Source organism: Neomonachus schauinslandi, chromosome 4 (assembly GCF_002201575.2).
Source record: "Neomonachus schauinslandi chromosome 4, ASM220157v2, whole genome shotgun sequence".
NCBI lineage: Eukaryota > Metazoa > Chordata > Mammalia > Carnivora > Phocidae > Neomonachus > Neomonachus schauinslandi.
In genome coordinates this window covers 77,243,137-77,255,559 of record NC_058406.1, presented here as the reverse complement: position 1 = coordinate 77,255,559, position 12,423 = coordinate 77,243,137, and the positions used below count along the sequence as shown (strand labels likewise).

Genomic DNA, 12,423 nt, shown 5'->3' with positions numbered 1-12,423 from the left:
AATCAGCTTCTGATATTTATTCAGACAGGCAATGAGGTAAAAAAGGAAAAAAATCTAGGCTCTTCTGGTCTCTACCCACCTCATCCTTTAAGATCTACAGAGAAATACGTTATAAATGCTAAATTTCTTAGAATGCTAATCTTGTTAGCATAATTCACACTACTTTATGTCTAAATGCCTTACATATGTGGTTTCCCCTGGATGCAACACCCTCCCCTGGTCACCTTTTTACAATTTTCTCTTACTCCTCCTTTGAGATTTAGTTCAGGCACTATGGCTTCCAGAAAATGGCCCTAAATTCTCAGACTGTCTGGGTCTCCAAGGCTCCCAAAAGTTACTATCTTTTAAGTTTTTATTTAAATTCCAATTAGTTAACACACAATGTAATTATTAGTTTCAGTTCTACAGTACAGTGATTCAACACTTCCATACATCACACAGTGCCTCTTCACAACAAGTGCACTCCTTAATCCTCATCATCTGTTTCACCCATCCCCCACTCACTTCCCTTCTGGAACACATCAGTTTGTTCTCTGTGGTTAAGAGTCTGTTTCTAGGTTTGCCTCTCTCTCCCTCCTTCCCCCCTTTGCTTGTTTTGTTTCTTAAATTCCATATATGAGTGAAATCATATGATATCTGTCTTTCTCTGACTTATTTCACTTAGAATACTCTCTGGTTGTTGCAAATGACAAGATTTCATTCTTTTTTATGGCTTTGTGTGTGTGTGTGTGTGTGTGTGTATACACACACATCTTCTTTACCCATTTATCAATCAATGGACACTTGGGCTGTTTCCATAATTTGGCTATTGTAGATAATGCTGCTATAAACATCAGGTTGCATGTATCCTTATGAATTAGTATTTTTGTATTCTTTGGGTAAATACCTAGTAGTGTGATGGCTGGATCATAGAATAGTTCTATTTTTAACTTTTTGAGGAACCTCCATACTGTTTTCCACAGTGTCTGCACCAGTTTGCATTCCCACCAACACTGCAAGAGGGTTCCAGGTTCCCTTTTCTCCACATCCTCGCCAACACCTGTTGTTTCTTGTGTTGTTGATTTTAGCCATTCTGACAGTATGAGGTGATAACCATAGTTTTGATTTGCATTTCCCTGATAATCAGTGATTTTAAGCAACTTTTCATGTGTCTGTTAGCCATCTGTAGTTCTTCTTTGGAAAAATATCTGTTCACGTCTTTTGCCCATTTTTTTCATTGGATTATTCATTTTTGGGGTGTTGAGATTTCTAAGTTCTTCATCTATTTTGGATACTGACCGTTTATGGGATATGTCATTTACAAGTATCTGCTCCCATTCCGTAGGTTGCATTTTAGTTTTGTTGACTGTTTCCTTTGCTGTGCAGAAGTTAAAAAATTACTATCTTATTTACTTGCCATACTCTATTGAGGGCAGAAACCACGTATTATTCAACTCTGAACTCCAAAGGCGTAAATACCATGCCTGGCACCGTAGCAGGCACCCAATGAAGCTAAATAAAATCAAATACACCTGGGTTCAAATTCTGCCCAGATGTGGGTAAGTTACCAAAGTTCTCTAAACTTTGTCCATCTTAAAATGGGAGTCCGGACACACACCTCAATAGGGTTATGATGATGTTACTAAGTGTTCTACAATGCAGTAAACATGATACTAATACATCACAAAGTATCATTGTCCTGAAGAACTCTTTCAATCCTCAAATGATACTCCTTTCTACCTGTTGCCTAAGAAACCATCATTTCCTATCCTTCAAGAATAATCTCCAGATTGATGAATAACTTGGTGCTTTCTCCCTCTCCCATAACAAAAGTCTATAATGTTGATAAAATGTTCAAAAATCATCCCTTTCTATTACCTAATTGTTCTTTTTCTAAATCACCCATAGTTTAACAGGATTCGTTATTTACAAATAAATCATCTCCAAGTCTTTGCCTTTTATCCCTTTCCCTACCTTAAATCATTTAAAAATTCTACTTGTAAAGGTAAATTCTACCTAAACAGCAGAAATAGAATTCATCTGGTTATCACAGTTTGGTATTACTACTGTAATTCTATTCTTTCACGCAACTTTTTCATTATCATTTGGCTTCTAAAGTAGACTTGAAAACAGCAAGAGAATGCACTGCCCAGTGAACTTAACTGGCATATTATTAATATTTCCTAATATAAATTAAATTCCCTTTCAAACTGTAAAACTCTCAACAAAATACGTTCCCCCAAAAAGGACAAGTCTGAAGCTAAAGCAATCACCCTTCATTTTCCCAAAATGCTTTAAAGGCTTCTTCCCACCAGCTTCTTCATCAAATTTTACATTAATAGCTCTTTATCTTCTAGATAAAATCTTCAATTTTTTAAAATTACAGACCCTTATGAGTAAAAAATCTAAACAAATATCCCCATTATATGTGTTTATTTATAAATTATATAGACTATACTATTAAATTATGTAATTGTGAAATCCATAGAAATAGAAATCTTAAAAAATGAAAATGAGGTAAATATTAGTTTTAAATAGTTTTTTAAATTTATTTAACAAACAAAAGTCATTGGGCCATGACTTTTTAAAATATTAACAATTTTAGTGAGATCAATGAATTAAATATGCTTCATTATTTCTAAAATCTTGGTATAATACTTAATGGCAGGGCACCTGGGTGGCTCAACTGGATTCTTGATTTCAGCTCAGGTCAGTATCTCAGGTTGTGAGATCAAGCCCTGAGTGAGGCTCCAAGCTCAGTGAAGAGTCTGCTTGTCCCTCTCCCTCCCCCTTTGCCCTCACCCCACTTGCCCACACATGCACTCACACGCACTCTCTCTCTCTAAAATAAATCCTAAAAAAAAAAAATTTAATGGCAAAGAAATCTAAACCCTTGGTTCCAAACTGCGACATTTAGTTTTTAGTGGCTGTCATAGTTGTAGAAACAAAAGACACCTCACAAAGATCTAAAGATCTAAGTGGAAAAAAATTCACTACTGACAATACTTTCCAAATCCTTTTTCAATCTCATTCACTAATACGCAACAGTTCGTGTTAAAATTTGGCTAATAAACGTTCTTGATGTTAGTCTGTTATTTTTACTAACTAATCAGAGAGCACTGCATCTTTGTATTTTTAACATGTAAGTTCAAACTCCACTGAAACTGTGATGTAATTTTGTGTGTCAATTTGGCTAGGCCACGTTGCCCATATATTTGGCCAAATATTATCCTGGATGTTTCTGTGAAGGCATTTTTTAGATGAGATTAATATTTAAATTGGTGCATTTATAATACAACAGATTACCCTCTGTAATGTGGGTGGGTCTCATCCTATCAGTTGAAGGCCTTAACAGAACAAAGACTGACCTTTATCCTGCAAGAAGGGATACTGCCAGCACACTGCCTTTGGGCTAGAACTGCAACTGGAACTCTTCCCTGGGCCTACCTTGCAGAGTTTGGACTTGCTAAACCTTTAAAATCATGTGACTGAATTCTTATAAACCAATCTCTCTTATTTTCTCTCTACACACACACACACACACACACCTATTGGTACTACAGATAGAATATTTGCAGGTACACACATCATTTTCAGCAACAAAGTTATATAATGATGGAAGCATTCCCAAACATTCATCATCAAAATGCTTTCTCCACAGTTCAAACTTCTTTGGAAAAGTAGCTATTCACTCATTATTAAAATGTTCCTTATCTTGGGCGCCTGGGTGGCTCAGTTGGTTAAGCGACTGCCTTCGGCTCAGGTCATGATCCTGGAATCCCTGGATCGAGTCCCGCATCGGGCTCCCTGCTCGGTGGGGAGCCTGCTTCTCCCTCTCACCCTCCCCCCTCTCATGTGCTCTCTGTCTCTCTCATTCTCTCTGTCTCAGATAAATAAATAAAATCTTAAAATAAAATAAAATAAAATGTTCCTTATCTTGAAGGAACAGATTAAATTTTCTCAAAAATACTTGCTAAGAAAGCGTATTACTAACCACCACTTATTAAAGAAATGGTCGGGGGCGCCTGGGTGACTCAGTCGGTTAAGCGTCTGCCTTCGGCTCAGGCCATGATCCCAGGGCCCTGGGATCAAGTCCCACATCAGGCTCCCTGCTCAGGGATGAGTCTGTTTATCCCTCTCCCCTCTGCCCCTCCCCCCTGCTTGTGCTCTCTTTCTCTCACTCACTCTTTCTAATAAATAAATAAAATCTCAAAAAAAAAAAAAAAAAAGAAATGGTCAACAAATTTGAAACACCCAGGAGATGAATAACAAACCTGTGTGAAACAAAGATTTTCAGTGGTCCCTCCCCATTTCATTTGAAGATACTATAAAAAGTCTATCTACTGTATTATAAAGGCATTATTTTTATAAATAATGACCATTTTTATAAATGACCATAATAAAAATATGCTGTAATATCCTGTGAACTTCTGGCTTCACTTTTTTTGCTTACCAATAAATGATGAAGTGAATAAATTGCAACCATATCCCCATTTCCTTTTTAAAATTCCAGTCAGTGCACTGCTGTATCACTGGTTATATGATTTCTTCATAAAACACTGTTCAAATCATTTACTATTAAGATTAAATCTTCAGGGGGGCTTTGGTCAAAGGGTCCTGGGATCGAGCCCTGCATTGGGCTCCCTGCTCCGTGGGAAGCCTGCTTCTCCCTCTCCCACTTCCCCTGCTTGTGTTCCCTCTCTCGCTGTGTCTCTGTCAAATGAATAAATAATATCTTTTAAAAAAAATAAAAATAAAAATAAATACTAGTAAAGTGTTACAGTTCTTTTTCATTTTTTTTTTTTTAAGGTTTTATCTATTTATTTGACAGAGAGAGACACAGCGAGAGAGGGAGAAGCAGGCTTCCCACCAAGCAGGGAGCCGGATGCGGGGCTCGATCCCAGGACCCTAGGACCATAACCTGAGCCGAAGGCAGACGCTTAACGACTGAGCCACCCTAGTTGGACTAGCCCCTAGTTCTTCTTTTTTAGATAACATATATAAGTAAAAATTCTAAGCTCTTTTCTCCTTATCTCAGTGGATCATCTTGTATGCTCTACTTTGAAGACCCTTGCTTTAAATTATGCATTATTATCTGACCTATATCAAGTCCTCCCTAATCTACTATATGGTCTTACTGCTTTTTGTGATCTTTACCTTCTCTTGTATCCACATAGAATTCTACTTTTCTATTTTAGTTAATCACCTTCCAAATTAAATTAAGAATACTGGTCCAAATTTACATATCCCCCAGGTCTCTTTCAAGCTCTTTCAGGATTCTCAAAGAAAAATTAAATCTAAAGAACTTCGTATCTAAGACCTATGTCAAACTGCTTAAAAAGTGTCATTCCTATTTCCTCCAATACTCAAAATAATTTTTTTTTTAAAGATTTTATTTATTTGACAGAGAGAGACACAGCGAGAGAGGGAACACAAGCAGGGGGAGTGGGAGAGGGAGAAGCAGGCTTCCCGCCGAGCAGGGAGCCCGAGTGGGGCTCGATCCCAGGACCCGGGATCATGACCTGAGCTGAAGGCAGACGCTTAACGACTGAGCCACCCAGGTGCCCCAATACTCAAAATAATTTATGTTATAATTCCACTGAACAGAATCTTGGACTATATACATTAACTCACCAAAAGGTATTTTTAGAGTTGGTCGCCGTAACAAAAGTATTAAAGCCCAATCAGAATATTAAGAAAGTATAGTAAAATTTTATTTTTCAGCTACTGAAGGTTAAGTTACAACCTATAAAATCTCTTCTGATAAAATTTTTCATCTCTTATTTTTTAAATATTCAAAAATATCACTGGACAACTGTACAAGTAAAAAATTAGACAGCCAAATAATTGAGTTAATTATGTTTAACTAAGATTTTCATATACCTATTAAGTAAATAGATCCCAAATAAAGGCCAGCTAAAAAAACATACCAATCAGCATTAAAAGGCAGGATAAGGCAAGATACACATGTTTGAAAGTGAAACAAAGTTCTCTGTTTTAATAACTACTTTGGGGAAAAAAATCTGAATTGAAAAAAAGTACCTCTGAAAAACAGAAGTCTTAAAATAGAAAATTTTAAGTACTTTTACATATATACCCACATTATGAATGATTTTTTGCCTCAGTCAATCCACAAACTGTAAATAAGAATTTATGTCAAATATAGATTTAATGTTATGACACTTAAAATGCAGAAGAAACACTTTATTTTAAAGATAAATTTTATTTAATCCATTGAATAACCTATCTGGGTTTTCAACTAGATATATTAATTACAATACATTTAAAAACAGTATAAATATCATAGACTCCAAACAAATATAAAAACTGGTGCCCAGAATGCTTAAGTGATTTGCCCATAGCTGGCTAGCAATCAAAATGGGATGGGGCTAGAAAGATTATCTTCTAAAATCATTGCCAGTCTTATATTCTTAATAACCAAATGAGTAACTGTTATGAATATTATTACTAAAAATGATGCATTTCTTTCACCAGGAAAGAAATAGATGGTTTGAAAAAAATTTCTGGGTCACTGGGGAGCTTTGAGCACCATGAAAGGAACAAATTAAAAAATCTCAAAGTTAGAAACTGCCTAACACAAACACACATTGACTATTTAAACCCTCTTTACAAGATCCCTGGTAAGTTGTTCAGCCTTTTTGAGCAGTCATATCATTAGTGGTCAGAACAACTCCAAAAGCATGAGAGAACATGGCTGGACATCGAGGAATGCTAATTTTTTACTAACACAAAATAAAGCAGAAAACTCTTAAGTCAAAAAATAAGAATCAGGCCGCCATCATGAATGACACAGTAACTATCCGGACCAGGAAGTTCATGACTAACCGACTACTTCAGCGGAAACAGATGGTCATTGATGTTCTTCACCCCGGAAAGGCAACAGTACCTAAGACAGAAATTCGGGAAAAACTAGCCAAAATGTACAAGACCACACCAGATGTCATATTTGTGTTTGGATTCAGAACCCATTTTGGTGGTGTCAAGACAACCGGCTTTGGCATGATATATGATTCCTTGGATTATGCAAAGAAAAATGAACCCAAACACAGACTTGCAAGACATGGCCTGTATGAGAAGAAAAAGACATCAAGAAAACAGCGAAAGGAACGCAAGAACAGAATGAAGAAAGTCAGGGGGACTGCAAAAGCCAATGTTGGTGCTGGCAAAAAGTGAGCTGGAGATTGGACAACAGAAGGAGTAAAGATGCTACAGTGGCTTTATCTGGTTGTGCAGATTTTTCATGAGAGGATCAATAAACTAAGAATGTTAACGTGAAAAAAAAAAAATAAGAATCAATCATAAAGCCTTATGTATTCACAGGTAAAACCCTCTAATCCCTTTAGTTTCAAAGCCCGAGATCACATTTTTCCCCAGTCCATGCCAGCAAATACCTTGGACTATATAGTGGAAAATGTCAGGAAATGCTCAAAACAAGCCAAAGAAGTGAAATTAAGCAGTATTCTGAAACCACCTATGGATTACAAATAAATAATATTCAGTTATCAAAACAGGCAATTTATCTTTACTCCCCCATTCTTCCTACCTCTAGCATTGCTCTTATTTCTATGGATTTACTCTAGATTACTAGCAGAGTCCAACTTCTTCCATTTCCTTGCCTTCATTAACCCCTCACTTCCTTTTCCAACACATTCGTTCTTACACAGCTTCTGTGAAATGTGCTCTCTCCCCTCAGTGGTATGCACTAATTAAATGTTATCTTATATTTAAATTCAAGAAAGCTATTACTTTGTTTCCTTCAGGTATTGTTTTTTAATTCTGTAAAATGTTTAAAGTTATTTTACCTTTTCATTTGGGAACACAAGGAAAACATTTTAAATTAAAGTTGGCATCAACACCAACTAAATGTCCACACTATTCAGCATAAATCAAATGAATTACATGTTGCTCCAAGGTTCTACTGGTTCTACTGTATAGTGATGTGTGATAATAAATACTAAATTTACTCAGTCACCTTACTTTTATCTATAAAATTATATCTTTAATGCAATTTAAAAATAAGTATTTTATGTATCACAAAATGTAATTTTTTTCAGAAGTCACTATTTTATATTCAATCCTTGTTTTTCTAATTACTTTGACATAGCCTTGCATCCAAATGAAGTCCCAGTAAAGTACTTTTGGTAAAGCACCAAGGGTCACACTATTTATAAAAAAAAAAAAAAAAAACCAACTTTCTTCACTAAAAACCAGAATAATGACTTTGCTGTCCTAGTTTGGGCTTACTCTATAGCTCTGGTTTTCTGCCAAAGTTTCTCCAGCACTTCTGAATACCAAAGTACTACCAAAAACATTTTTAAGATCTAACACAACTGACTTTTCTCATTCTTGGATTCATACGAAACTGGAATGAAACTTTTTTTAAGTCTCATGGAGCTAAAAAATCAATCTGTAATTCAGAGTCAACAACATCTACCCCCAAAGTAAACAGGGATATTTTAATTTTAAATTAAATAATTATTTGGATTTGTTTCCTTGTGGTTTTTTGTTGTTTTTTTTTTAAAAAGACTTATTTGAGTGAGAGAGAGCAAGTGGTGGGGAAAGGGAGAGGGGGAGAGAGAGAAAATCCTCAAGCAGACTCCCCATTGAGCAAGGAGCCTGATGCAGGGCTCAATCCCAGGACCCCAAGATCATGACCTAAGCCGAAATCAAGAGTTAGCCACTCAACCGACTGAGCTACCACCCAGGTGCCCCCGTTCTTTAAAAAATAGATAAAAAACTTGTATATTTGGAAAACTTACCTATTACGTTTTAATTTTCAATTAAATTTTAAATTAAGCTCTCAGTGACTTCAAAATCTATACAGATAATATTTCCAATCCCTACAGCACATTATTTTACTTTTCTTCTCATGACTTTCTCTTCCACTCTATCTCAGCAACTCATTCCAATGGTCATCCCCATTGTTATTAGCAATAACTACAACATCTCCTCCTCCAATAAATTTCAAGACTCTCATTCTCAGATGGCTAACCCTGTCTGCCAACTCACAAACTCCAGTACCCCAAGGCCAGTAACTTTTTTTTTAAAGTAAGCTCTACACCCAACATGGGGCTTGAACTCATGACCCGGAAATCAAGAATCACATGTTCTACTGACTGAGCTAGCCAGGCGCCCCAGGGAGAGTAACTTTTGACCCCACACAGACCTCAATCCACTGATCCTGACAAATTACTTCTATTGCTCATCCCCCTCCTATCTGCATTTCCATCTTGACACAGCTTGGATTCCATAAGCCATCACTGTAATCACTCCATGCAAATAGCCTATACTGTCTTTGCCCTCTCTTGCTTTGTCAAATTTCAACCCTGGTTTTATACTTAACTCTTTACCAACCCTTCCTCATGCTGCTGGAAAAAGGTGGGGGGGGGGGGAAGGAAGGAAGGACAGACAGGCAGAAGAACCAACCAACCAACCAACCACACTGACTGGTCACACTTTGAAATGTGTGCTTATCAACCCAAAAGGCTTAAATACTACTTAGCCTGAACCCATTCCCCATCCCATTATCCCAGCCAACTATCTTATACCCTCTTTCAGTTTAAATTCACACGATTTTCTATCCATTTCACTCTCAGCCAATAACCTTGCTTCCTACCTGAATAAAAGACACAATCAGAAGATAATTCCTCATTCTCCAACTCTATTTTTACCATGAACACCTATGTGCTTTTATTCTGCCCTCCTGCTTACTACTTTGGATAACCATCCACAGCCTTAGTGTTTCAGCCTACCTGAAAAATGAGTGCGATTTCAGGTGTAGTTGTTAAAATGTTTAAGACCCTGAGCCTGCATATGCTTGATGTATTCCAGGAAGAGTAAGAAGCTGAATAAGCAAGCCACAGATGAATGAACAGAGGGAAGCGTAGAAGTTAAAATGGGAAGTGTATGGAGATTGCACAAGCCTTATCTTCCACCATAAGGACATTGGCTTTAACACTGATTGAGATGAAAACACACTGGAGGTTCTTGAGCATAAGCCTAACGTGACCCGACTCAGATTATTAAACAGATCACTCTGGCTTCTATGTTGATTAAAAAAAAAAAAAAAATTATTCTGGGCAAGGGAGACTTTTGGAGAAGGCTACTGCAATAATCCATACCAGAAATCAGGTTAGCTTGGACCAGGGTAGAAGAGCAGAGTGAAAAGTGGTAAGATTTTGGATATATTCTGAAGGCAGTGGCAACAAAATTTTCTGACGTTTTCAGTATGGGTTGTGAAAGAGAGACATCAATTTTGAGCACCATGACCTAGAAGAATAAATTTGCTTTGAACTAAACAGGCAATTAAGTAAACAAGTGTGGTCAAGGGGAAGACAAAAGTTTTGGTTTTAGGCAGTTAAGTTTGTGATATCCTTAGATATCCAAGATATGTTGAATAGGCAGTTAAACACCTTTACCTGGAATTCAACAGAAGTGGTCCTCATGAAGATATATGGTAAGACATGATCCTGAATTCAAAAAGACTGAAGTCATACCATGCATCTCTTCCAACCACAATGCTATGAAACTAGCTATCGACCATAAGAAAAAATCTGGAAAGAACACAAATATAGATAGGTTGAATAACATGCTACTAAACAATGAATGGGTCAACCAAGTTATCAGGAGGAAATAAAAAAATACATGGAGACAAATGAAAATGAAAACACAACATTCCAAATCTTTGGGATGCTGCAAAAGCTGTTCTAAGAGGAAAATTTAGAGCAATACAGGCCTACCTCAAGAAGTGAGAAAAATCTCAAAAAAAAAAAAAAAAAAGTGAGAAAAATCTCAAACAACCTAACCTTACACCTAAAGGAGCTAGACAATGAAGAACAAACAAAATCTAAAACCAGTAAAAGGAAAGAAATAATAAAGGTTAGAAAAGGAATAAACGATATAGTAACTGAAAGAACAAACAGATCAATGAAACCAGGAGCTGGTTCTCTGAAAAGAACAACAAAATAGATAAATCTTTTGCCAGACTCATCAAAGAAAAAAAAAAGAGAAAGAACTCAAATTATACACAACACAGAATCAGAAATGAAAGAGAAGAAATAACAACAACACAAACACAAAGGATTATAAGAGAATATTATTAAAAATTTATGCCAACAAATTAGACAAGCTAGAAAAAAATGGATAAATTCCCAGAAACATATAACCTCCCAAAACTAAATCAGGAAGAAACAAAAAATTTGAACAGAACAATTACCACCAATGAAATTGAACTGGTAATCAAAAAACTCCCAACAAACAAAAGTCCAGGACCAGATGGTTTCACAGGTAAATTCTAACAAACATTTAAAGAAGAGTTAATACCTGTTCTTCTCAAACTATTCCAAAAAATAGAAGAGGAAGGAAACCTTCCAAATTTATTCTATGAAGACAGCATTACCCTGATAACAAAACCAGATAAAGACACTACCAAAAAAAGAGAACTATGGGCCAATATCTCTGATGAAGATAGATGCAAAAAACCTCAACAAACTATTACCAAACCAAATCCAACAAATATATTTAAAAAATCATTCACCACGATCAAGTGCAATTTATTTCCTGGGGTGCAAGGGTGGTTCAGTATTTGCAAACCAATCAACATGATACATTCACATCAGAATAAAGGGAAAAAACCATACGATCATCTCAGTAGATGCAGAAAAAACATTTGACAAAGTACAATACCCATTCATGATAAAAACCCTCAACAAAGTAGGTTTAGAGAGAACGTATCTCATTATAATAAAGGCCATATATGAAAAACCCACAGCTAATATCATACTTGATGGTGAAAAACTGAGGGTTTTTCCCCTAAGATCAGGAACAAGACATAGATGTCCACTCTCACCACTTTTATTCAACATAGTACTGGAAGTCCTAGCCACAGCAATCAGACAAGAAAAAAGAATAAAAGACAACCATATTGGTAAGGAAAAAGTAAAACTGTCAACATTTGCAGATGACAGGATACCGCATATAAAAAACCCTAAAGACTCCACCAAAAACCTATTAGAACTGAAAAATGAATTCATTAAGGTCTCAATATACAAAATATACACAAATCCATTAATTTCTATACACTAATAATGAAGCAGCAGAAAAAACAACAAAAAAAATTTTCCATTTACAGTTGCACCAAAAATAACAAAAAACCTAGGAATAAGCTTAACCAGGGAGGTAAAAGACCTGTACTCTGGAAATTATAAAACACTGATGAAAAAAATTGAAGATGACACAAATGGAAAAATATTCCATGCTTTATAATAATGCCTTTAATACAATAATGTTAAAATGTCCATTAATGCAATCCCTATCAAAATACCAACAGCTTTTTTCACAGAGCTGTAACAAATAATTCTAAAATTTGTATGGAACCACAAAAGACCCTGAACAGCCAAAGCAATTTTGAAAAAGAACAAAACT

The 12,423-nt window shown here is 36.0% G+C and overlaps 2 protein-coding genes across 4 annotated transcripts in view; one reads left to right on the top strand and one right to left on the bottom strand.

Annotated features, from left to right (window-relative positions):
• FNBP1L (formin binding protein 1 like) overlaps positions 1-10,466 on the bottom strand; it is a 66,169-nt gene extending 55,703 nt beyond the window's left edge. For all 3 annotated transcript variants that reach the window (XM_021689995.2, XM_044914564.1, XM_021689993.2), the window contains exon 1: positions 10,419-10,466. In XM_021689995.2, coding sequence (XP_021545670.1) covers positions 10,419-10,445 — 27 coding nt within the window. In that variant the 5' untranslated portion in view covers positions 10,446-10,466. The remainder of the gene's footprint in view (positions 1-10,418) is intronic.
• Positions 6,777-7,270, top strand: LOC110580321 (40S ribosomal protein S24-like). The gene has a single exon (XM_044914565.1). It carries the CDS (start codon positions 6,781-6,783, stop codon positions 7,171-7,173), a length of 393 nt encoding a protein of 130 aa, XP_044770500.1. The 5' UTR covers positions 6,777-6,780; the 3' UTR covers positions 7,174-7,270.
• Positions 10,467-12,423: the final 1,957 nt, after the last annotated feature.

What these genes read in the sequence shown, in the direction of transcription:
- LOC110580321 (XM_044914565.1), top strand. Translation starts at nt 6,781, where the DNA reads ATGAATGACACAGTAACTATCCGGACCAGGAAGTTCATGACTAACCGA.